The 25570-nt window shown below is 40.1% G+C and overlaps 1 protein-coding gene across 1 annotated transcript in view; it reads right to left on the reverse strand.

Annotated features, from left to right (window-relative positions):
- Window positions 1–25570, reverse strand: part of MDGA2 (MAM domain containing glycosylphosphatidylinositol anchor 2) — a 491572-nt gene that overhangs the window by 11520 nt on the left and 454482 nt on the right. Inside the window, exons 12-15 of the mRNA XM_088149614.1 lie at window positions 20009–20029; window positions 18438–18593; window positions 17195–17353; window positions 12894–13024 (exon numbers count right to left, since the gene is read on the reverse strand). Of these exons, the coding sequence (XP_088005740.1) occupies window positions 12894–13024; window positions 17195–17353; window positions 18438–18593; window positions 20009–20029 (467 nt within the window). The remainder of the gene's footprint in view (window positions 1–12893; window positions 13025–17194; window positions 17354–18437; window positions 18594–20008; window positions 20030–25570) is intronic.

Genomic DNA, 25570 nt, shown 5'->3' on the forward strand with positions numbered 1-25570 from the left:
TCAGGTGATGGTGATGTCTTTAAGGTCACACTGATACACTATGACATAATCGAGTAGGTGCCAGTGTTTGTACCTGGGATGCATCCAGGTAATTTTGTACTTGTTCGCAAGTCTGAACATCGTGTTAGTGATACATAGGTTGGTACATTTGCTCAGAAGCAGCAGGCCATTGCTATTTAGTTTTTCTACCCCATGTCTCCCAAGGACTCCATCCCAGTTGTTGCTATCTGTCCCCATCCTAGCACTGAAATTGTCCAGAATGATGAATGTGTCACTAGCGGGGGTTGTTTGAATAATCTGGCCCCGGTCCTCATAGAAACCTTCCTTTTCTTTTTCTGCAATCGTAAGTTGGTGTGTAGGCTCTGACAATAGTGATATACTGGGATTTGCTGAGAGGAAAATGGAACTTCATAACACATTCATTTATTCCAGTGGGTACAGGAGAGATGTTCTTCAGCAGAACAGTTTTGACTGCAAAACCTATGCCATGAGTCCTGTTGTCTGTCTGTGGTTTCCCTTTCCAAAAGAACATATATACACTCACTGCTTCCTGTAATGAACCCTCATCTGCCAGCCCGGTCTCACTGAGTGCAGCAATGTCAATGCTATAATAGTGAAGTTCGGCTGCTATGAGTTCTGTTCATCTTTCAGGCCTTGACACCTTGTCTCTATCCAGCAAGGTGCGGATGTTTCAGACTCCAAAAAGGAGTTTTCTTGGATTTCTTTTTCTTGATGTTCAACTGCTAAGGAGATGATCTGCCAGTGCGATTAGCTAGCCAATGTTGTGGGGCAGGCAATGTTTAGGGTAACTCTTCTAACCCCTCCGTCTTGCAAGGGTGGGCAGTGCTATCCTAGAAGGGCTGCCCAGTCGCTGCTGGACATCTCTGCTGCCCTGGGAACTGAGATGAACAATCACTGGTCCAAGGGCCGCCCACATGCAGGTTTGTGACTACAACTGTCAGTGGTCATCTCCACCTGTTGCTTTGCCACTCCCCCATTGCTTCCGGGCTCAGTGGATTAGGTTTAGACTAAGACAATTTGTAGATGAAGATGAATTGTACAACAGAAACCTGTGCATGATGGAGTTTTAAGCAGAACAGCCATTGCACAGGGGCAGTCCCACTCTCTTGGTATAAGAGACCTTAATCTAGTGGCACAGAGAACTGTCTCCCGCTGCGTGGATGACCAGGACATCTAAGTGTCTTGTGATGCTCTTAGAACTCCACAATGCCTGCTGGGCCTGCCTTCTTCACTGTTGAACTGTTGATCAGTCTCCTCCACTCAATCTGCCAGGGCCAGAGTTTACACGCTAGGATAGACAAATTCCCTATCTCACTGAGAGCTGAAGACCCATTTGCTTACCCTCACCTGGTTTGGCCTGTCTGCCGAGATGGTTTACTGGAATGTGGCAGCTGCACATGTTACAGCTACTTGGAGCCACAGGTGAGCACCAGGTGGGGACCAAAGATGAACGAGCAGCCCTAGAACGGGCACAGCAGGCCCTTCCACCAGAGGTCCTACCCCTCCCTGGACACCCCATACATCTATTATTAATGGCATTAACAACACCTATCATTAATGGCATATTTTCGGAATGCCGTTTCCATGATTGTTCTCTCTCTGTCTCTCTCACACACAAGAGTTTCTGTCTCTCTCTGTGTCTCTGTGTTTTAAAGTATAACTTTATTTTTACTGGACATTGGCTCTCTACATTTCTCTCCTGATATACTTTTCGAACTGAGATTTTTAAAAAAATTACTAATATATAAACAAATAAACAAATAAAAAAATACCTCCACAAAGTACAAAACAATGTTTAAAAAAGTAATGAAAAGAAAAGAAACAGCATTCTGAATGTGCAACATTCTGTTCAGTGCGTTTTTTTCTTTCCCATCTGCAATTATCAAAGAAGAGCAATCATTCTGGGAACAGCAGGCACCCTCCCATGGGTTTTTCAGTGGCCCTGCATCACTGCTGAATTGTTCCCAGGCTCTGATCGAGGTGAAAATAAGGGAAAAAAGCATGCTCCAACCAGAGAGTGGTCTCTTTTCACTGTCTGTTGGCACAGTAAAACTTAGTCATCTGCTGTAAAAAGTATCACCTTGGAAACATCAAGGACCCTACCGATGTCTCTTACACAGACCTGATCAGCTGGCCTGCAGGGAATATTGAGGTTTTCAGCTGCCATTAATAATAGGAAAACATCCGTCTAGTCTCCAATTACTAGTAAATCAACCGATGAGAGGGAAAAGCACGCCACCATAGATGTTTGGTAAGAAGTCCTGATGACGTCACACGTCATGACACAAATGATGCAGATTATGTGACCTGAGTTAGTCAAGTCCTTATGTGTGATGTCATTTGCCCTGACCTCCTGGTAAAATGGCCACGTGTTCTACTTCTTTTCCTCCAGCCAGCTAATATCCCACCAAGTCTGACTAGGTTTGTCTAGCAATGATCAGAAATCCATAACAACCCTGCCCCCTGACAACTGAGAAGGTTAACTCCTGAAAACTGTGCTAAAAAAATAACAACCAAAAACCTGACATCAGGGGAATGTGCATTAAAAAAATCTACCTCAGAGATATCTTACATAGCAAAGACCAGTATCGGAGGAATTTGCATTGTTTATTACTATGTAGGTGAGTAGAATATAGCAAAAAGGATGGGTAGGTTATTAATACTTCTACTTTAAAAAGAAAACAGGAGGAACAACTACTGGGGATGGAGTGTTACTGATTCATACATCTCAGCTGGAGGCAAACGTGGCGTGAGCCATTCTAGGAAATATTTGGCAATTGCTTGCATACGTTGCTGGCAAATGTAAGACCTTTTTAAATTCATGAGCAAAGAAAGAGAGCTTTGGATAGCAATATAAATTCCAAAAATGATGCTTAAGCAGCAATTTTCCTATATGAAAAAAATGCTTTGATCAAGAACTCAAATAAAGAGATCAACACATAATAAAGCTATTGCTTGACTGTGGATTTGGGATCTAACTCAGTTTCTGTCATGAAGAAAATAGAAAATGGAAAGGAAACATATTTGCCAATATTGGATCTTTTTCGTCATGTGATTTCTTTTTCCTTGGTGTAACATACATTTACCTGATATAACATCTCTTCTAACTATTATTTAGTTCAACCTTCTTTCTGTAGTTTGTGACCATTTCACACTGTTGCTACTGACACCTTGGGTGTCTATGCTCCTTTAAAAAGCAAAACAAAACATTCAATATAACAAGCAGTAGAGACCCAAAGTGTGTACTGAGTGACTTTTCTCTGACTACTCGCAATCTGTTCACATAGCATGCCTGTGCAAATCAACCCTGATTCACTTTGAACTGGAGATTTGATATTTGAAGAGGGTGTGATTCAATTTGAGTTTGCAATTTGTGCTGTTTCAAGATTCAGTTGAAGGAAATATTTGCCTACAGGCTATAATAGAGAAACAACAAACTGTCTGCAGCTGCTTAATGTTTTTTAACCAAATGGACTGAAAATAGCAATTTATTTATTTACTTATTTATATTTCAAATTTAGAGATTCGCCCATCTCACGAAAAAGTGACTTTGGGTGGTGATAGATGCAATGATAGATCATTTAGTGGACATAAATTCCATCAAATTTCAGGTTCCAGCCTAGCCCTAATCCTTATTCTAATTCTGAGCCTCTATTCAGCAAGCTGAATGCTGAACTGAATTTACAGATGGCTTTGCAAGACTAGCACCGAAGTGTAGCATTGCTCTGGCTCAAGAGAGAACAAAGTTAAGGCTACTGGATGGCCTCATTGAAGAAGCAGAGGACAAAGAAACTGAATGGAATCTAAAGCTATTGCAACTAGATCTGGGCTGCAAAAATCCAAATGACTGCTAGGTGACAATAAAGAAACTGAAATGATCTATTTCAGCTTGATTGCTAATACTTAATACTTCTCTGTGTGTGTGTTCTTGGGAAATGCCTGGACAAGTCCCTGCAGTTTTCTTGGCAAGATTTCAGAAGTGGCTTGCTTTGCCTTCTTCATAAGCTGAGAGAGAGTGACTGGTCTAACATCACCCAGCTGGCTTTGTGCCTAAGGCAGGACTAGAACTCACGGTCTCCTGGTTTCTAGCCTGGTACCTTAAACACAACACCAATACTCTAAATAATAAATATATATTTAATAGATATGGCAGCTTATTGTTCCTTAAAGTTCATATCCATGAATTAGAAACCTGCTTCACCTCATAGATGAAGTTTGCGGGAGAGGATCTAATTAATCTGGTGATGCTGAGGAAAATGCACTCTAAACATCCTCAGGGACGTTTTTAATTTATAATTACTCCACATCCTACTAGGATTGAGTCGGGAAATTCCAAGGACATGAAAGGTGGCAAATTCTGATTGAAATGAAATCCTACCCCAGTTATGTCTAAGATATATGAATGAGGTAAATTAAGACCTCGGGCAAATAGAAGGGTGATAAATCAACCTTGCTAACCCATTTAAGTGGAGGGAGTTAAGGATATTTTTGAGTGATGCAAAATTTCCCCAGTGGGATGTACAATAACCATTTTCCTGGCAAAACATTGTGCCTAGTATTTGTCCATCTAATTTCTATTGTGCATGTAACCAATTAGCTATTCCCCATGGTAAGGAAGGAATGTAAAGCTACTTGTCTTTGCAAGCAAAAACAGAAACAGAAACCAACCCCCAAACAACAGCAGCGGAAACAATAAAATGAATGCACACATTGTCCCCAACTCCAGAGAGACATGTTACAGAGCCCCAGTTCTGATCGATGCACTTGTAAGGAACTTTGCAGAATCAGGAGTTCCTGGGGAGAAAACTCTACAGACCAATTTGTTAGCAAAACTGCCAATATAATTCTCTTCCCACTTTCTCTTTTTTCCTGACAAGAACACTCCTCTGCACTAGCTCTCAGATGGGAAATATAACTTGGGGAAAATGAGTAATAGGTTTTACATGCATGATACACAAGAAACCAAAATGGGGAAGGGGTAAAAGGCAGCTCTGGAGCAGCAGATCTGGTTGTCCCAAATCTTGCTCTGTTACTTTTGGGGAAGCAAAGAACGTACAATAAAACTGAGAGAAGGGTACAGTTTTTAGACTGAAGGTCAGGTGGTGGAGGTGGCCAAGCTTAACTTGCCCTCCTTAGATTATATAGGGCCACCTCGAGAAACGTTTTGTAAGATTTCACCCTATAGCCCTTAATATTGTGAGAAAGATATTAAGGAACACCCACAAGGTACTACAAAGAATTCAGTTACTGAGACTAGGAGATTTAAGATGAGATTTCAACACTCCAGGGAAATGGTGTAAATGGTTATGCACATCATACAACAAGGTTGTTTAGTTACCTCTGAGGAGAAGACTGTTGATCCTCTGTGTGTTGTATCTTAACAACAGCTTTCTGGGTATCTTTCACATTCTTTGGGATGGGGCAAACCTTTGAAGGGCATTTTATTCATTTGTTTGTTTGTTTGTTTATTATTTATCCATTGCGTATAATGCCATAATCACATAATAGATTACCAACAGTTAACATAAACATAAAAACATAACAAAAACACAACAATTAAAATAGCGTAAAAACACATAAAAACAATAACTACAACAATAAGAACCTGTCAAGTCTCACATCTGACTATCTGTGGAGCAGCATCCCTGACAGCCCCCAGAGTGTCCTGGATGACAGCAGCCACACCCCCAACCCTGCCCCAAAGTCTCAGCTGATGTTGTATCTGAAACCCAGGTGGGCACATTTCTGAGAGGGAAATCTCCCTCCACACCCATCCAGATCTCAGTGGTACATGGCAAGATGGCCTTCTCATCCAGAATGATATCATGGACGAGGGAGGCTTATTACAGGCTAACCTGGCATTTAGCAGTCACAAGCAAGATCCTGGGCCTGTTGCAGTGTTGACCAGGTCTAGGGATGACTACAGGGGAGCCACCTTCTCTGAGAGTGGCCCGCCCCCTATCTCCTGGCATAATTCTCTAAGCCTATCACCACCATGATGTCACTGCCTGCTTCTCCTCTCCTGACAACACCCATCATTCCCAACCCTTGCCCTCCCACTCCCGGTCTGTGGGCTCCATCATACCTCACCTCACAATTAGGCAAAAAGCAAACTGGCACTAGCCCCTGAGTGCTTCTGCCCAACATTCAGCACTCAGGTAGCCCACCAAGGTACCTTATTTTTCCGACAATAAGACGCCCCCATGTACAAGACGACCCCCACTTTTCCAGCCCAAAATTAAAAAATCAATATTTTAAAGATAGTGCAGAACACATTTTTATTTAGTAATTAGTTAACATTGACCTGATACACTCGGTGGGAGGAGGTCCAAACCGTCTCTCTGCAGCTCTATTTCCAGGCCCTTTTGCTTAACTGATTACATTCAAGCACGAGTGAAACTGCAGATAGCTTGTCTCTGCAATCAGCCTTCCTCTAAATGGTTTGTTCAGCATCAGCTGACGTCAGTTACATCAGGCTCGTGATTGGAGGAAGTCTGTTTGGGAGACAAGCTAATTCACTCGTGATTGGAGGCTAGCAATAGGAGGAAGCCTCTCTGCAGAAACAAAGTATGGGCAGTTTGGAACTGCGCGATTCTTGGCTGACTTCCTTGAATAAGACGCCCTTCAGTTTTTAGGGTAAGGATTTTAGAAAAAAGTATCGTCTTATAGTTGGAAAAATACGGTAATTGCCACTTCCCATCCAATCACTCAACCTCCTTCCTCTGCCCTTCCAGCACCTCTGGCTCTCACCTGGCAGAACAGAGAAGAAGGCAGAAAACACTCTCTCAACTCCTCAACTGCAACCAGAGCCCTCCCCACCCAAGAATGGGTAAACGTTTCCAGCCTCCTCCCAACACCTCCTGCCAAAATCTTTCACATCACAAAACCAGTTTCTGTCTTCTGTCTTCAAGGCCAAATGATGCAACATTTCAAGGGCTGCCCCAAGCCACAAAGCATCACAACAGCAGACAGTTTTAGCCTCTGATTGTCCCATAATAAAAGCACGGGAAAGATGACAAAACAGCTCAAAATGTCTGCTGTCTCATGCAGCTAGGCAGATGGCAGCCGCTGGAAACAGGTTGGTATTCTTGGTGTTGGGTGAGTCCATTCTACTTGGAAGAAATAATCCTGAAGATATCTGGGACTCATGCCACATAGAGCTTTATAGGTTAAAACCAGCATTTTGAAATGATCCAGAAACCTACTGCAAACCCAAGCATCTGTACAGGTGTTATATGCCTTGAAAATTGCAGTCGGTTCAAAACAGAGCAGGGCACTTCTTGGTGGAAATAAGTGCCCTGCTATCTTTTGAACCAACTGCAGTTTTCAAGTGGCCTTCAAAGGCATGTAAAATGTGTTGCGCCAGTCTAGCCTAAATGTGATGCAGACATGAGTCACTGTTGCCAGGGCTTCCTGCTCCAGGCACGGACTGTAACTAACACACCAACTGAAGTTGAATAAAGGCACTCCTGGCCACGGCCTCCATCTGTCCATTCAGCGTTAGTCAAGAATCCAGGAATATCCAAATCAAGGAACTTCTCCTTCAGAGATCCAGCGTTAACATGAAAGCTGGTACCAAGCTATTTTGAACAAACAGGGTTGAGCCTCAGCCAGTTTTGTCATAACCAACCAGAACAGACACTGAGTCAAGACTTCCACAGCATCTCTGGCCCAGCCCAGTATGCTGGGTATCATAAGCAAACTGATGATACTGTATCCTAAACTGATAAATGATCTCTTCCAGTGGTTTCATGTAGATGTTAGAAAACAGGGGAGATAATTGAACCCTGTGGCATCCCACAAGGAAGCACCCATCAAGCCAATCTCCTTACCCTCATAACCAACTGGAATTGCCCACTCAAGATGTGGAAGCACTGTAAAACATTACTCTCAACTCCCAAACTTCACAGGCTATCCAGAAGAATGTCATAGTCAATGGTATTGAATGCCACTGAGATATCCAATAGTTCCAGGAAGGGTACACTGTTCCCATCCAGATCCCGACAAAGGTCACCCACAGACTGACCAATGCTGTTTCCACCCCATGTTCCTGCCTGAATCTCAAATGAAAGGGGTCCTGAAAATCACTCTGCAGCTGAACCTCCACCTTCTCAACAAGCTTCCTTAGAAAAAAGAAAGTTGGATAGAGTGTGATAGTTGTCTAATATGGCTGGGTTGAGGGAGTTCCAATTCAGGAAGGGGCACACTATTGCCTCTTTCAAGCTGGCCAATATTGTTGTTGTTCAGTCGTTAAGTCGTGTCCGACTCTTCGTGACCCCATGAACCATATTGGGCCAGGCCTTCCTGTCCTTCACTGCCTCCTTGAGTTTGCTCAGTTTCATGCTCATTGCTTCAGTGATGCTATCTAATGGCCAATATTACCCAATCCCTAAAGAGATAATGATCATCTCCCAGACCTAGCTAGCCACATACCCCCAGCTGCCCAAGTGAGCCATGTAGGGCATGGATCCAAGCCCAATGGTAGAGCTCATGCTAGATAGGTCATGCTATCCACATCATTGGTCCCCACAGGCCAAAAGATGTGCCATATGGCATTATAAGATATTATCCCAGTCACTGCTTCTGCCCATGAAGAATATAAACAACTTTATTGACAAAATGGTGTACAAAATGGTCACAGCAGATTTCAGAAAGCTAATCTTTTCCATCCTTTCACAACTGGTAATAGGCCATTCCAACAATGCACCAGATAACAATCCACCATACACCATGCTTGATCAGATTAATTTTTCATCTTCCCTCATTGACTTTCAGGATTGCACCTGCCACTTCAAATTTCTGAGGTTCTTGGTAAACTAAGATGATCCCCAGATCGGCTGACACAGAGGAAAGGTCAATCATGTCACCTGCCTGGCTCACCTCAAGATACCAGAGTCCACTGGGCATTCAGTGGAATTCCCTTCCAGATTGCTGGGTGAATATCAAGGACAAGTTTAATAAATTATTATCACTAATTATTTCCATTAATTATTTCTCCCCCCTCCTCCTCCTCCTCCTTCTCCTTTCTATCAGGATCCATAAGTTACCTGAGAACACCATTTTAATTGTTCCCTCCTGGTGGAACAAAGAATCCCATCTGGACCAGGAACTAATATGATCATAGAAAAGGACTAAGCATAGTATCCTCCATATTCAGATCATATATCAACTGCTCAGAGGCAAAATTACTTCCAATATATGTTCACCTGTAAACACAGGGCCCAGGTTTACCTGGGACAAATCCAGGGTTGCCAAGTAGGCCATGAACTGCTGAATCTTTCCAGACCCCACATCCAGAGCATGAAGATTGAAATCTGTCAATACCAAAAGGATATGTTGAAAATTGGGACAACTTCCCCGTTGAGAAACTTGTATCCTACTGCCATTATTTGTGATTACAGCCTGCAGGTTGTACAAATTAAAGAAGCACAGAACTTGAAGGGATGCATAAGCCATCAAGTCCAACTATCTGGCCAGTGCAGAAATCCAAATGAAAGCATTTCTGATGGCTGCCCATCCATGGCTTGAATGCCAACAGTAAAGAAGGACCCACTGCCTCTCTAGGTGATTGGTTCCAGTATTAAACTTTTCTTACCCATTATGCTTGGGAAGTGAGAAAGCGAATCATGGGACTTCTTTAGCTGGCTAGAGTATCAGTTCCAGCAGGAGTCCTGTGGTCTTTGACTGTAAATGATATTTAGTGCCAAAGATCATAGGACCCCCTTGGTTGTACCACAGAACCCCTCCAGGCTTTCCTTGGCTCCAGATCTTGTCATTTACAGCTCAGGATTTGAGGGCATGAAGCTGCATGATTGATAACTGCAAGTGATCAGAAGCTTCCACTGATTATCCCCAGATAAGATTTTTTGAGGGTGTGGATGGGGGTAGAGGAAGAGGAACCAGGAAAGGAAAATGGAACCTAAATCAGTATACTGTATTCTATTAAAGGGAGTTTTAAAAGTTGAGCTGGAAAAGCCCAATTTATTTCAAAGGGAGGCAAAAGAGATGAGCTTTTTACTTCTCCATTTTGTGAAACAGTGGCTCTCCCCTTCCCTTTTTTCTTTTTTTGTTAGCTAAAAAGGGAACATCCTTTTAATCATAAGCTGAAACTTCCATCAGCTCTAGCTCTATGTAAATTAGAACTCGCTTTTATGTTTTCTGATTTACATAGCTACGCATGTTCCCTTGGTTTATTTCTCTTTTCCCGTGTTCTAGCAGTGATGGTTAGAATGCCACTGCAGTAAAAGTCTCCATGTTTCAGCTCATTTAGGATACAGAACTTAATTGAACAGTCCTTAAGCCCTAAAAATCAGGGTTGTTTGGGATTTTGCACAGCTTGGTTTGAGCTGTTTGAGATGATGGACAGGAGGAGGTATCCGAAAAATCCCTGATTATAGAAGAATCTCAGGAAGGAATGCTCAGTTCATAATGGTGCTCTGGAAATGGTGCTCAGCATATAGATTAATGGATGGATTCTATTTTTAATCCCATTCCAACCTCACCCCCCATGAACGTTCTTTTTCAGCTGTACCAATTTGCATTTTAAAATGGATAATATGACCTTCAGCAACAGTCCTGATTTTTGAAACTGATCTGTGCTTGTTTCCAGACTGAAAAAAAATTGTCAGTATTTTAGTCAGGATCCTCATTCAGGCCAGCAGCTGGAACTGTAGGAGAATTGTAGGAACACACAGAAGCATATCAGAACTAGGATTATTTATTTCTCAGGGAGTTTACAGCCCAAAGTGGCAGGATTTTTGTAGTATTTCCTAACGGTACCGGTAGGTAATTTTAGACCTTGGACATCAGAATCCTCTAGAGGCCTCCCTTCAGATAAATACATGTATTACAGAGTATCAGCTTGTGACACAGGATGATGATGATGATGATGATGATGATGATGATGATGATACCGCCACAGCCTCTGCAAAGAAGCTGAAGAAACAATGGACCACCTAGTTAGCTGCTGCAAGAAGATCGCACAGCCTGACTACAAACAACGGCATGACACAGTAGCAACAAGGGTGCATTGGAATATCTGCAAGAAATACCATTTGCCTGCAAGCAAGAACTGGTGGGACCACAAAACAGATAAAATAATAGAAAATGAAGAAGCTAAAGTACTCTGTGCTTTAGAATTCAAACAGACAAGAACCTGCCACACAACGCCCCAGACGTTACAATTGTTGATAAGAGAGGCAAAAAAGTCTGGATAGTGGACACTGCAATATCTGGAGACAGCAGAATAGAAGAGAAAGAACTAGAGAAAATCACAAAATACAAAGACCTGCAAATAGAAGTAGAATGACTGTGGCAAAAGAAAGCAAAGATAGTACCAATAGTAATAGACGCCTTGGGTGCAATCCCAAAACACCTGGAGCACCACTTGAACACCACTGGCATCATCAGTCAATTGCAAAAGTCAGCTTTACTTGGAACAGCTTACACCCTCTGATGATACTTTTAATATTATTGAACAACAACATCTGCCTATCCCAGGACCTTGGGAAGGACTTCCTTGATAGGTGGACAAAAATGCAAAATCCAGTCTAAACAGCTGGTTGACTATGCAACCAACCATAATAGTAATAATTGCAGAAGCATCTGCTCTGTATACATGTCTGACCAGTTCTCTCTCAGACTATAAAAATAATGTTAAAAAGTAAGAGAAAAAGGATGCTAAAGATGCTGCAACTATTGTAAATATTCCCAGTGGATATTCCCAAATCAGTCCAGGCAGTGACAGTGAGACTATTTGTTGTTTCTGTCATTATCTTCTGTATTTTGGATGAGAATTTTGCTCCTACTTCCTGATCTGTGGGGTGCTGACACAGAGATTTCACTTAGATTGATTACTAGCTGTTCCTGTTTTGAGAGATCCAATGTTCAATTTTGGTAGGTGAATTTAGCTCAAGGCCTGAGAGTCCTTAACTGCTAGGAAGTAGGGAGAAGCTGATTTAGATTGCATTTTAATTTATATTTACTCAGTTTGTATGTCTCAGATCTCTCTCTATATATACATATACAGCCATAAGCTGAATATTCACACCTTTCTGAATGTGGTAACACTTTTCAACTCAAAGAATGCCTTTAAAAATATTCCTGTTAGGGAATGGGAGCACAAAAATGCATTTTGTTTGGGAAAATCATTTTGAAAAAGGCATAAACGATGCAAAGTACATGCAAAAATGCACATACTTATAGGGGAGAAAAAGCCCACATTGCATACAAATGTTCCAGGGATTTTTTTTTTTTTTTTTAACTGATGTGAAAATGGATTGGAAAAACGAAAGGAACAAAAACAAGAATACTTAACAACAACCCTGAGTGAGATCAAATTTGATAGATTTGCCCAAGACAATTCTGATAGTACATCTCATCAGATAAGCACAAATGTCACAGTTCTCTAGACGTAACAGATCCTGATAAAGACCCAATTTCAAAGTGTCAGTGCTTATCTTTAAAATCCATCATGGGCCCTATCAACTTCATCTGGTACAGAGGCCTTGCTAAAAGACCTATCTTTATATGTCATCAGAGAGCAGGGTTGCCTTGACTGAAGTTGTCTTCATTTTGGAATTCTTCATGGAAAGAGATTATGTAATTAAAAATACTCAGAATTTATTGGGTTTTTGTTGCTGCTATGAACTGTACTTTTTGGGTTTAACAATACAAACAATGCATTTCACTGCATTTACTATAGCATACAGTTGCAGAATCCAGTGCAATTTTACAGATTTTATACAAGCCACTTGTCCATAAAATGTGAGATCAGTTTTTTTATTAAGAAACAAAGCTGTGAATGGTGGGGAAACTATGACTATCAGCAGTGTTTTGATCCTCCTTATGGGACAGCGATAATCTATTCTTACCTGAAATGATGAGTTTGGATGTATATTTACACGGGCCTGAAACCAATGTTGTCCTTTGTTCCCACTTGTAGACCAGAACGGGCTTTCTGTTGAAGTCTGACTTTTTAACCGCAAATAAACATTTAATGTTCCTTTAAAAAAAAGCATAGACACACACATATACACAATTAAAGAAAAACAAAGAGAACAGCAAAAATATTAGGAGGTTGAGACACACTGGCAGATGTGAAGAAGAAATGTGAAATTCAAAAGCCAAAAGAGGTCAGTTCAATGAAGCATTGGAGTATGGATTTCAGCATAATTTAGGCCTCGGGTGTTTTCTGCCTTTTTGTGCCTTTCTTTGCTGACTGTCCCTCTTGCAAGCACTGAGTCTGCATGCTGAGTTTGCCTCATTTCAATGTGCTTGCCATGCTTTGCTGTTCCGTCCCATAGAAGGAAGGCGTCATAATATGGCGTTAGCAAGATGCTCCATCTCACTGAGAGTTCTCTGCCTCACCTCCAAGTTCTGTGCTTTGCCCCAGACAATTCTGTTGTTAAATTTAACAACCGTAATAAATTTAGTTTTGTGTAACCTTGGGTGAATCAAAGTCCACTATGCTGCGTGCATGGAGTATGGTCCTGACAAAGGAGGATTACATATTCTAAGAAGGAGTAGAGTGGTAGCTACTCCAAACAGTTTTTGGATGGGGGAAGACAGGGTGATGATTCAAAGTAGGCGGGATGGGGGGGTTGCACTTTCCTGCATTTCAGTGGTGGCATTTGGGTAATTTTCTTTGAAAAAAAAAATCTTCCTCTCTTTTAGGGCTAATGTCTTCCAGCTCATGGGCAGCACTGAGTTCTGCATGGTATATGGAGGGACACACTCCAGTGAGCACAGCTTGGATGTATTTGGGGAGGAGGTTTCAGGAGGGTTAAGACGAGAAAGAGGTGCCTTAAACATTTGAAATAAAAACTGTAAAAACAAGACATAAGTTCTCTGCCCAGCTCTAATTGTGGTTACTATGCAATTACAGTAGAGTCTCGCTTATCCGACATAAACGGGCCGGCAGAACGTCGGATAAGCGAAAATGTCGGATAACACACAGTAACGATTGAGTGCGGTTAAAAAAAAACAAAAACAATCCGCTGCGCCTGTTGCAATCAATTTTTGCTTTGCGGCGCCACACCATCAGGAGCAACAAGAAAGAGTACACTCATGCTCGCAAACAAGCGGCACACTTTTCTCGTCACTGATTTATGCATGTTGTTGTGTTTTTTTAGGGGCGTCGGATAAGACGGAATGTCAGATAAGCGAAGGTCGGTTAAACGAGACTGTACTGTATTTGCATATGAGTTGTATACAGAGGGGAAAAAAAGCATTATTTCTATTACCCAACATGTAAGTAACAAAAAGTCTTTGAACACATATTAAATAATAACTAATTTACTATGCATAAATGGGCAAACTTTTAGTTTGCCAGGGTTGTGTTTAGCTTTCTTGTGGGGGAGGGGAGATGAAGGTGATGTCATAAAACATATCAGTCAAGGTTACTTTTTTTAATTTTAGGAGCAGATGTTTTTCTTTGGAAGTGGACTACTATACAGTATATCAGAGAAAGAGGCAATACAGTTAGTTGGTAAACCTGAAGGGATTTCACAGTGGCTAGGTTCACCCAAGACTTAACCTGGTTGCTGAATTAATCCACTGTCTAGGTTTGGGCACTATTTCTAACCACAGCCAACTGCCTCATACAACTGTTTCAGGGAATATAATGTGAAAGGAGATACCTTTAACTTATTAATGATAAGAAATGCAACCAGGGCATTTAAAAAAATAACATATGGATGGAAAGCCTAAGTTACAAATCTATTTATGATATGAAAGTTGTCAATGAGCTGGGTGTATTGGCAGGAGGAATCCAATATTTTGTCCTTCACCAGCTGAATAGAACGTTACAGGATCTCCAAAGGTGACATCGCAATGGCTTTCTGCCCACTGATTCTATTTTTAAGACAATTCTCTTGACCATTCATGTGCCCTCCCTCACACTGATGCAGAAGGGCATTCTCCAGCAGAGCCCCTCAACTGTGGAATTGCTCCCCTCCCACACGTATGCTGGCCTGCAAATATTTCCAGAATGTACCATAAAATGTCTTTGGGTGATGTGCATTTTCATACTGAGATTAAAAAGAGGTGTGCTTATTTTTAAAGTAATGTATTTTCTAATACAGCAGGAGGCAAGTGTGAGACATCACTTTCCCTTCTGTTTCCCTTCACCTTTTCATGTTGTGGTTTTGGTAGTTTATGACCATCATTTAGTTTCCTAGAATGCGCTTGTACAGAGAGTTACTCTGGAGTGTTACGGCTTGATGCAACAACTAGCTTTTGCTGTGGTTTTTATTTGTTTGCTTTATTTTTAATTGGTCTGCATTCCCTCTAATCACTTTTAGCAGCAATGTGGTACAATTAATGGCATTAAATAACACCCCCCCATTCAAAATGCACCAGAACCATGTTGTGTAATGGACAGGATGTGGAAAAGAAAATGCAGTCAGCTGATGGCTACAAGGGGGAGAGGATTTTCATCATTTACAATATAATTAAAATCTTTTAAATACAGAAAAAAATCTACATGGACCCTGTGTTATAGAACCCCCTCCTCCAAATATCCTCCTGAACATCAGGGAACATTTCTAGTTTGCCATGGTCATTTAGCTCTGCACTGCTTTCTTTATATGGTATATATATATTTATATAACACCCACTCCAATGGGTCTTGGCAGCTTAAAAGGTAAAGTGAAAACCTCTATTAAAAATAACATTAAAACACATGAGACATAAAACATAAAAGCTTAAGCAGTACCAGTAAAAGCCTACAGAAAGAAAAGTTTTCAGTCCCTTCTTAAATCATATTAAGGAGGGGACTTTGCTTCAACTCCATTTGATTTTCCATTTTTCTGTTTTAGTGGAGCACTTCTGTTATACTCATTTAGCTGACTCATTTAAAAAAAAAAAGATGTTGTGAGTTTGGAAAGTAAAATAACAACAAAACAATAATAGCAGCAAAACCAACAGATGATGTTGTTTCTTTCTTTTTGAAACCAGAAAGGATTTCGTCCAACAGTTCCAAACGCCACAGAATACATCCTTCAACCAGACATATCTATGGGGACCTTTGAGGAAAGCTTAAAAGCTCATTCTGACTGGCTTTGTAATTTTGGGGAGAAGTGTTGTTCTCATCTCAAAAAAGTGTTAAAAGGATCTGCCAAAACACATGCCCATTTAAAACATCTTTCATTTCCCTTCTGAATTTTCCTGCATATGGTGGTGGTCTGCCAGCTTCAAGTACTGCAAAGAGCTGAAAGGGGCATTTAAACAAGCTGAAATGGAGAAATATTGAGCTTATAAAATAAGAGAGAGGGGCTCAAAGCAAAGCTAATGGGAATCCTTTTTGATGTGATACACATGTTTTTGGTCAGAATTCTTTCTCCCTAATGGTGTCTCTGGTCCCATAGCACCGATTGTGACTAATTTGCAAGGAATGAAAAAGACTGCCAAATGTCTTCTGATATTGCACCTGGTGGACTTGCTTGATGGAGTGATGTGGCATGATTCAGTTTAATACCTTAGAGTAATGATGTACAACTTCTTTGCAGCTGGGGGATGCACTTTAAAATGTTGATATCCATATATACCTCTTTCTGGATTTTTAAGGGTTGAAATAGATATCTTAAACCTTGCAAAAGATTAAGACAGTCATTTTGCTCCTTAAGCCATCCGCTCCCTGGGAAAATCAATTAATGTTTAGGGAGGTTGGGTTTTCTAAGGACTGAAAAGTTACCTTAAGCTTCTGTAAGACTTACAGAACTAATTTTGCCTTTAAAACCTGCAAACCTCCCCCGCAAATAAAGAAATTTGATTTCCCCATTTTGAAATGCTCTGGGGAAATCTGGGGTAAATAGCAGGATCACTCAACAAGTGGTGTGGGCTACAATCATAACTTGGTATTTCTTTGCCAGAATTGTTTGGGCTTCAGATGACAGAAAAGGGTCTTATGAGAAGGTATATCTGTTGAATTCATATGTATCTCACATCTAGAACCAAGGGCCAATTCTGAAAGATACAGGAGATGTCTGAATTGAATCAGGCTCTGCTGAAGCAGACCTAACTTCAATCTGATTTTTTCTGAAGTTCATTAGCATTCAGGTGATTTGGTGGTACTCAGACACATAGACAGTAGTCTTATCACTATCTTAAGAAAATAAAGAAACTCTGCTAAAAATGTGTTTTGCAACAGTGATGAAAGATGACAATTACTCACCTATGTGTTGACCATACATGTTGTAATAAAAACTGAAACAATACGCAGTATTAGTAGTTCCATATGGGTTTTTGGGAGGGATGCTAAAAACTGGGCTAATGAGTCTTGCTCTATCACCTTCTTTTCTGGGACTGGATGCTTCAATGTACATGAAAAATCCTAGAAGGGGAAAAAAAAGAATAACATGAGATGCCACATTGAACAAGGAAAAACATCCTTCTCTGGGGACTGGGAGCAATGCAGAGACTTAAGAATACAAGCTCATAAGTAAACTGAAGACCTACTAATACAGCAATTTCCCCGATACCTATGGGAAACCCTCAAGCACAACCTGAGGGTCACAGTGCTACTTTGCTCAAGTTCCAAGTACTGTGGAAATGGTAGGAACTGATGCTGTCTGTAGCAAGTTGCTACAGCTGTTTCAAAGGTTGATCTCTCAAAGGTTCTTAGTTCATGCTCCTAGTATTTATATTATTAAAACTAATCAGGGAGGCTTATATATAAGGTAGAACTTATGCAATTTAGAAAAGAATCAGGATGCTCAGACAAGTAAAAGTTAAATAGAAGGGAATCTACCATATTTTAAAACATTTTTTCTTTAATTATTATTCATGTATGAGGTACTTAAAGACCACCTTTTCCAACCAGAATCAATCCATCACACTCATACACGCCTGGAAAAACTGTTGATGATTCCTACTTTCTGTGGGTGTTGGTGGAGGATGATAGATGCTATGTTTCAAAAGCAGTGCCTACTCTGAGGAATAACCTCCCCTCATAAACTTGATCAATAAAATTAATCAATCAATGTTAAAAGGGTAAAGACTCACACGTCAAGCTCATATTTTGGTGACTACACAAGTATAGCCATGTACTTTTCTCACCAACAGTATGGAAGTATTTCACCATTGCCACCTTCCAAGATTTTTGTTTTTAACTTCCCAGTCTCCCAAACATTAGCCATACCTGACCTTGCTTAGTCTTTTTGAGATCAGCCAAGATTGCTTTTGTTTGAAGTTTGAAGTTATTTTAGTATCTTCTCACATTCTGAAGCATGTAATTATCGCTTCTTAGTTTAGACAAAGTGGAAAACCAAGGTTCAGATTTACAGGTTTAATTGTGGCTTTTTCTCAAAGAAGAGTAAAGGGTCTGTGGGTACGGGCAGAAACAGAAGTGGATCATTTATTGTTGAAAGGCATATCTTATCTTTCATTGCAAAAGCCATCTGAGAGTTACACTCTACCTTCCTTGGAACCTGACCGGTCAGCACTGGGTCCAGTGTTTGGGGTGTATTTTGTGTCTCGAAGGACAATGTTTTGTCTCGTCCAATCAAAGTTGTCCTTTTCATCTTGGGTAAATAAACAAATGTTGCCATCTTCAAAGCCACAGTGAAATTCTCCTACCAACAGATCAACCACATGTTCATACGAATAATCATTTCAGCCTACCAATTTACAAAGGCTTTTAGCTTTTCTTCTTCAGAAAACTACTTTGTAATCACAATGCTTCAGTTTAGGTTTTTTAAATATATAGAATTGTTTGTTAAGTTCATAACCCACCCCAAGTTATAAAATAGTGGTCAAAATGGTTAACAATAAATAAATAAAACAATAAAAATCCTAAAACTCCACAACTACTTGGGACTATAGCAGAAATCCAAGTTAATTTTCTGAGCTAAGCTGAGGCACCTATGAAAATGTAGGCTGCCACTGAAATACTGCAATTGGGTTAGAAACACCCTGGATCATTAGCATTTTAATACAAGTAACACAGAAATATTTGCTATTCATCTCTTCATAAATATTGTCTAAATGTATTTTTAGGACATGGGCCCAAAACTGGATTAGAATGGGAATGTTATTGGACAGTTAAAGGAGTTAGCACTTATAGTAGCTTTTCTGAGTAGAACTGTAATAAATTATCTTTCTATTGCAACAGTAGGAATTATATAATTGGGGAAATATAAAAACAGTTGTGGAGCTTGCTAGAGACTTTGCCTGATTTCAGGAGTATTTGGAGAATTTTAGCCTTAACCTCAAGGTGAACTCTGTGGTGAGTGCAGATGCATTGATAATAACTTGACGGAGAGATGGGCAACATGGCCTTCTGGATGTCACCTTGCAAATTCCACCTTTTCTTACCCCTGGCCATCATGGCTAGAACTGATGGGAATTGGGACGAACCTCTGGAAGGAACACACATTATCTATCCCTGCTCTATATCTTTCAGTCAACAAGTTTAGACCATCACCTTGGTAGATCAGAGGCTCAAGTTGCTTCCTTCTTTGCTTCCTGGAAGATTAATCAAACATTTTGGAAAGAGGCAGTGTAGAATGAGTGAGCCCTTTGTTAGCTTTCATGAGCTGTTAGTTATCCTAACTACATATCTGGTCAAGTCTTTTCTTTCCGCCCTAGTCTAGTGATGGACAGCCTTAATCTCTGCAAATGACACATATAATAACATCATTGTCCATACTCCCTGTTGTTCTAGCAGGCCAAAAATATTAAAAGTGTGGCTTCCAAACTCTTCTTCCCAAATGAAAGGAAAAATAAGAATCTGAAGATGTGTTTGGTGCTTCCATTCCTCCCTTGTCTAGATTTTGTTGTTCTTTTTTTTTCAATCTACCCTTTTGTTCCTTTGCCTGTTTTCAAAATTTATATTGTGAAGTCCCCAGTTTATATTATACAGTATACTGATATTATATTATTCCCCCTTGCACTGTATAGTAGATGGATACAGTAAATGGAAGCTGTATAAATAGTAAGAAATATCTAAATTTAATTTATATAGCCACAAAGTGTTTCCAATACTTACGTAAATGTGGGTTCATTGGAGCTATAAGAGAAAAAGATAAAATTCTAAAATTAATAAACTTTTCTGTGCACACTGATGGCTAATTTGTTACTGATTTTTACTAATTCTATCAGGGTTGGGCAGCCATTAGGCTTAAAAACTTTGCTTTGTATTGTAGCTGGTCATCTAGCCTCTTTCTCCAGGTGGAAAAGAATCTTTTAACTCTAAGAATTCCAGGAATGAAACAGAATGGAAACTACTGTCCTTCCATGCAACAATTCTCTCCTGATTACTCCAACCTTTCTTTATTCTACCAATGTAATAATTTAGACTGGGAGTGGGAGTCTTTTGGTTGCAGAAGCTGTTAAATAATTAAGAGTAAAAAACATACAAATGCATCTTCTGTCCAGCTTTGATTTACATTTCAAATTATTATTCTCAAACCTAACAAATTGTACTCTCAATTGGCTAATTTTGTCCCGTTTTAGATTTTCCTTAAAGCAAAACATGTAAAAATAATTTATAGATTTTTTTGATCTATTTGTTGTCTTTGGTATGAGGCAGGAAATATACAGTTATAAGATCATTTGGGTTATTTTATAAGGGAAAGAAAAACAAGAATAATAATAGTGGTAACATAGTAACAGCAAGAAGAAGATTACAGCTTTATCTTTCAATATTATCAAATATTCACTAAATATTAAATCATTGATGGAAAAACACAGGAAGTGTGCAACTTTCAAGGAACACAGTATACTGTGCATATAGTAATTATCCCATTTTTGTCCTCAAGACAGCCTGGAAAAGTAGACATCAAAGTGACTGATCGAAGGGCATCCAGTAAATCCCATGTTGTATTTCCATGTTAGAACAAGACCTTTCCATGATCAAAACTGCAAGATCCCTCCCCAAAAGAGAGACATTAGCACACTTGGACAAATCCCAAAATTGTCCAGATGAGGAATAATTGGAGCTAGAACACAGGGATACTGGAGATCAGCAAGATTTCCAAATACCCAGTAAGGCTTCAGATGGTTTAGCAGATACTAAATACTGGCTAGCTGTTGCAGGAAGCTCAAGAGAAAAAGAAAATCAAGGGGATACATAACAAGGATGTGGCTGGCACATTAAAGAGGAGCACTGTTTTGTTTGAGCTTTCACTTTTTAGTGCTTTTAGAAAGGTATTTCTGTGGTGCCTTGGTAGATGGGGATTTGAACACAGATCTTTTTTTGTGAAGTCCAGCATCTTGTCCAATTCTTGTTCATGCAATGAAAGCAAGGAGAAGCTGTGGAATCTTAACCTCCAGAATCTGGTCCTCTTGCTAGATCCTAATAGATGAAAAGCTTTTTGGTGATGTAAAGCATTGTGCAGCTGAACGTTGCCACAGTTATTTGTTTCCCAAATGTGTTTACAGCAATAAGCCCACGGTGTGCATGCTCCAATCGTGAGCTGCATACACAGGCCAACATTTAACTTACACAAAGCTATTTTGAAAGAACTCTTTAGCTTCACTGCATTGCCATTTTCTCTCTTTCTTTTCCCTCTTACATTCCTTTATTTAAGAGGAATAATCAGTGACTCGCTTCCTGTATAATTTGCCTTGAGAAAATGTAGTCAGTTATTCAAGACGGGCCTCCCAGTGTTTGCTAACACAATTACTTCTCATTTGCGGAGAAATGTTTCATTTTTGGCATTCTTCTGACTCCAAATTGTGAGGAGCTGCATTGAGTGACATTTGCTTTGTCGACAAACTTGGAGGCTTTGAGAGAAACTATTGTTAATGGCTAACCTTGAATGCTGCAATATTCATATTATTTGCAGCACAGCAACCAGAGCCAAATGGGTGGGTTGGCAAGCAAGAATCAACTCCTAGTGAGTGACAGGAACAGAAAACAAATTCAACAGTGGTTAGTTATTTACACGTTGCAGACTACCAGCAAAAGAGAAATGGAACTGGGGGAATAACAGCTCAAAAGAAGTGGCAGCCTTTGGAGATCCTTCTGACTTCACTGGTCCAGCTTCAAGGGTCACCTGACAGGGACCTGGTGAGGTCGGCCCCCACCCTTCTGGCCTTCCGGAAGAGTGTTAAGACCTGGCTTTGCCAACTAGCTTGGGGATCCAATGGGGGCTCCCAGCACTGGAGGTGGGTGGCGCCTGGAAGATGCTCTCTCCATTTTTTAACTTTGTCTGTAGTCTTTTAATGTGTTTTGTAGATTTTAAATATTTTTATGTTTTTTTATTCGTGAGCCACCTGGAGTCACTGATGGTGAGATGGGCAGCATATAAATTTGATAAATAAATAAATAAATAAATAAATAAATAAATAAATAAATAAATCAGGAAGCAATAGTTGTCATGATGGGAAAATAAGGATTAATGGAAATGATAGGACTCTTAGTCTGAGGTTCCAAGGTCTAGGAAAATGTTTTAGCTTGTATTTATCACTGTTGGAGTTGGCAAGCCCTGGTGTCCGTGATTCTAGTGTTCCAGAGGAAAAAAGGGTTCATATGATTGATTTCCCCTGCTTTATCAATCAAGGCTGAGTTGTCAGAGGGATAAGAAAGCTAGAAATGGCACCAAGGTGTTGTATTATTAAGAATTAAGGGATTGTAGCCCAGAAAAAATGCAAGTCAGACAAGAAGCCTTTTTACAATCCATCCTGTCTAGAAGGATTTGATGGCCAATACAGTTAAATGGTCTTGTCCAGAGCCTGGAAGTTGCTCACCACTAAAATAAAAAGACCTCTCCATGCTCTGCATGCAGAACATCCCAGGTTCTATCCCTGGCATTCTCAAGTAGGGCTGAAAAATTCCTGCCTCAAACTTCTAATTACCTAACCCCTGCAGCATGTTATCTGAGCTTAGTCACACTGTTCTTTATTATTCTTAATTAACTTTTGATTCCCTATGTTCTCCATTCCTGGAGGCTGGGAGAAGATCATGAGATCTTCCACTGGCCTGGTTGAGTGCAGCTGCCATTTGACTCCTCCCCCAAAGTAGGGTTGGGGAACGTTTCAGAGATGGGAGAGCACACTTAACTTTGGAGAGGGCAAGGGCAGTAGTGCGAGGGGTAAAAAATGCCAAAAGATGGGGCTATATCATGTACATAGATTGGTTGCAGTTTTACTTCTGGCTTTGGGGGAGGAATTGAGGAGGAGTCTCTTGCAGCAGCGTATCCACATAAATACAGGTGACAGTATGAACATTTACTGTGCAAGAATTCAGATGAAATGTTAGATGAAAGCAGAACTTAGGTAAATATTCACAACCTAGTTGTCAGTTTGAGTAATCTTTTTTCTTTTACTCTTCTCTTTTCAATCTGTAACTATAGAGCATGAATGGGAACATTAATGTTCTGAAAAATAAACTCATAATTGCACATACAAGTGACACAAACTAAAGTGACTCATTCTCCAAGCAAAATAATTACTTTTTTTTGGAAGAGAAAAAGGAGAAAAAGAAACTCTGCCAGTACAGCATCACATTAAGTTCAAAGTTCTTCGGCAAACACAAGGACTGACACAGCATTCTTCAGTATGTGTTAGTAGGTAAGTGCCACATTACAGGATAAAACATTACAGAGAACACATTTAACTAACTGTGATCTGCCAACAAATTGAGGAAGCTATGGGTCTCAGAGATTGCTAAACTACAACTCCCAACATTCCTTACCATTGGCTATGCCATGCTGCATGAAATGATGAGGCTTGGAGTCCAAAAATAAATAGATGCTCATGAGTCTCCCATCTTTCCATGAGCCAATGGGATTCAACTCAAGAGAACTTACAGGGCAGTTATACAGTGCACTCAGAGGTAAGCTATATTCCTTCCACTCCTTTGGAGTGTGTGTGGGTGTGCGTGTGTGCACACGCATGCATGCACATGTGTGTGTGTTTTGAATTTCAGCTGAAGTCAAATTCACTTCTGTATACTGGTTTTTGGGAGAAGGTCCCTAAGCACACTACTCAAAGGCCAGGTGGGGCTCTCAGCCTAGAAATGTTATACATCCCATCTGTAAAACGAATGGGATGGTATATCATGAATATCAGCATCAGAGGCATCATCATCAGAAGTTATGTCCTCCTGGATATGAATTCCTCCCTCCCGATGCTACCAGGAATGCCTTCCTAAGATCAAACAGAAAAACTGGAGTGTGGTTGGAAACCTGCTAGTGTAGACTTTTGAACTCAGTTTTCAGTGCCCAGAGATATTAAATATCATTTTATATAACTTCCAAGTCTCTCATAGTGCCTTTGTTTCTCTAGCTGAGAAAAAGGGCTCAGGAATCCTTCTAGTCTTTCTTCTGCCTCCCAGTTACCTCCTCAGACACCAAGACATCAGCTCTATTTCTTCGAGTTCTTTAGATCAAATGAGCACCCTGTATTAAGAACAGAGGCCTCTGCAGGGGGAGTCAACAAAATGAAAATTGTGGGTTTCACCAGACAATCAAACCCAGCTTTTTTTAACATATGTGTGATGTGTATGACCCACATTTTTAAAAGATGGGGCTTTGATTACCTGGTAGTGCCCAACATTTTGGTATCATTGAACCCTGACCCCCAACCTGTGAATGTTTTTGATTAAAAATACTATTGGATCAGATCAAGGGGATGTAGCTTTAACAAGAGTTACCTTAATGACTTTATGAAGCAAAGAAAAACGTTTAAAAGAAAGAATTGTCCCCTTTTGTCCCCCCAAAACTGGTATACCAAGATCTACTGCCTTTGAAGTGAGACGGTCCTCTTGGCTACTATCCACAGATTTCTTCTCCATGAATAGGTCTGTCCCTGATTGTGGTAATTTGAATTATAACATTCATCCCATGTTCCTCCATTCCTGCCACCATTCCTGCTATGTTTGGAGTATAGATTTGATTGGTTAGACATACCAAAAGCTTACACAGATACTCTCATTTTCTATCATGTTATAAAAAAAGCATTTAAGAAAGCTTTCCCTTTTAAAATGATGCAGAGGGAAATCTTGACTCAGGTGTGAAATCTAACTCAGTTTGTAAACCTGTATCTCTCTGCCTAATAATTCTGCGTCAGATGAAATTTGAAAGTATTGTAGTGCCACATGAATGATTTCAGACATTTAATTTTTTTTTTTTTTAAAAGAAAATGTTTATTTCTTGCCATGATTTGTAGGTATATTCCTTTGGAATAGATCAAGCCTGTTAAAATTCAGATAAATAGCTTGCGGATTATATAAGCACAGCACTTATTGTTTAGGGACATATATCTCTGCTCTGATTAATGGCTCTTCCATAAAATGTTAAGTGCAGTCTCTGGCCACCAAAAGTCTGTTTCCATAACTTCCTTAATGACATAAAGTTCATAATTTGTGTATTTGGTAAAGTCATATATGGGAATATAAGGAGCATGAAATTAAGAACTGGAGTGTCTCCTTCAAGGATGCTAATGGAAGACCACCTGGACCTACACATATCTCATTTGTAAATACTTAAAAAATATTGTTTCATTTGTATAGATAGTTATATGTCTTCTTAGGAAGAAATTGGTGAGTTCATATCCTGAGAATATGCCAACACATTATATGAACCTCCTGAGTTGGTGGGATGTA

The sequence above is a fragment of the Python bivittatus genome, unplaced genomic scaffold (genome assembly GCF_059951505.1).
Source record: "Python bivittatus isolate LINGU-HERP-01145 unplaced genomic scaffold, Pbiv_v1 ctg000580_np1212, whole genome shotgun sequence".
Lineage (NCBI taxonomy): Eukaryota > Metazoa > Chordata > Lepidosauria > Squamata > Pythonidae > Python > Python bivittatus.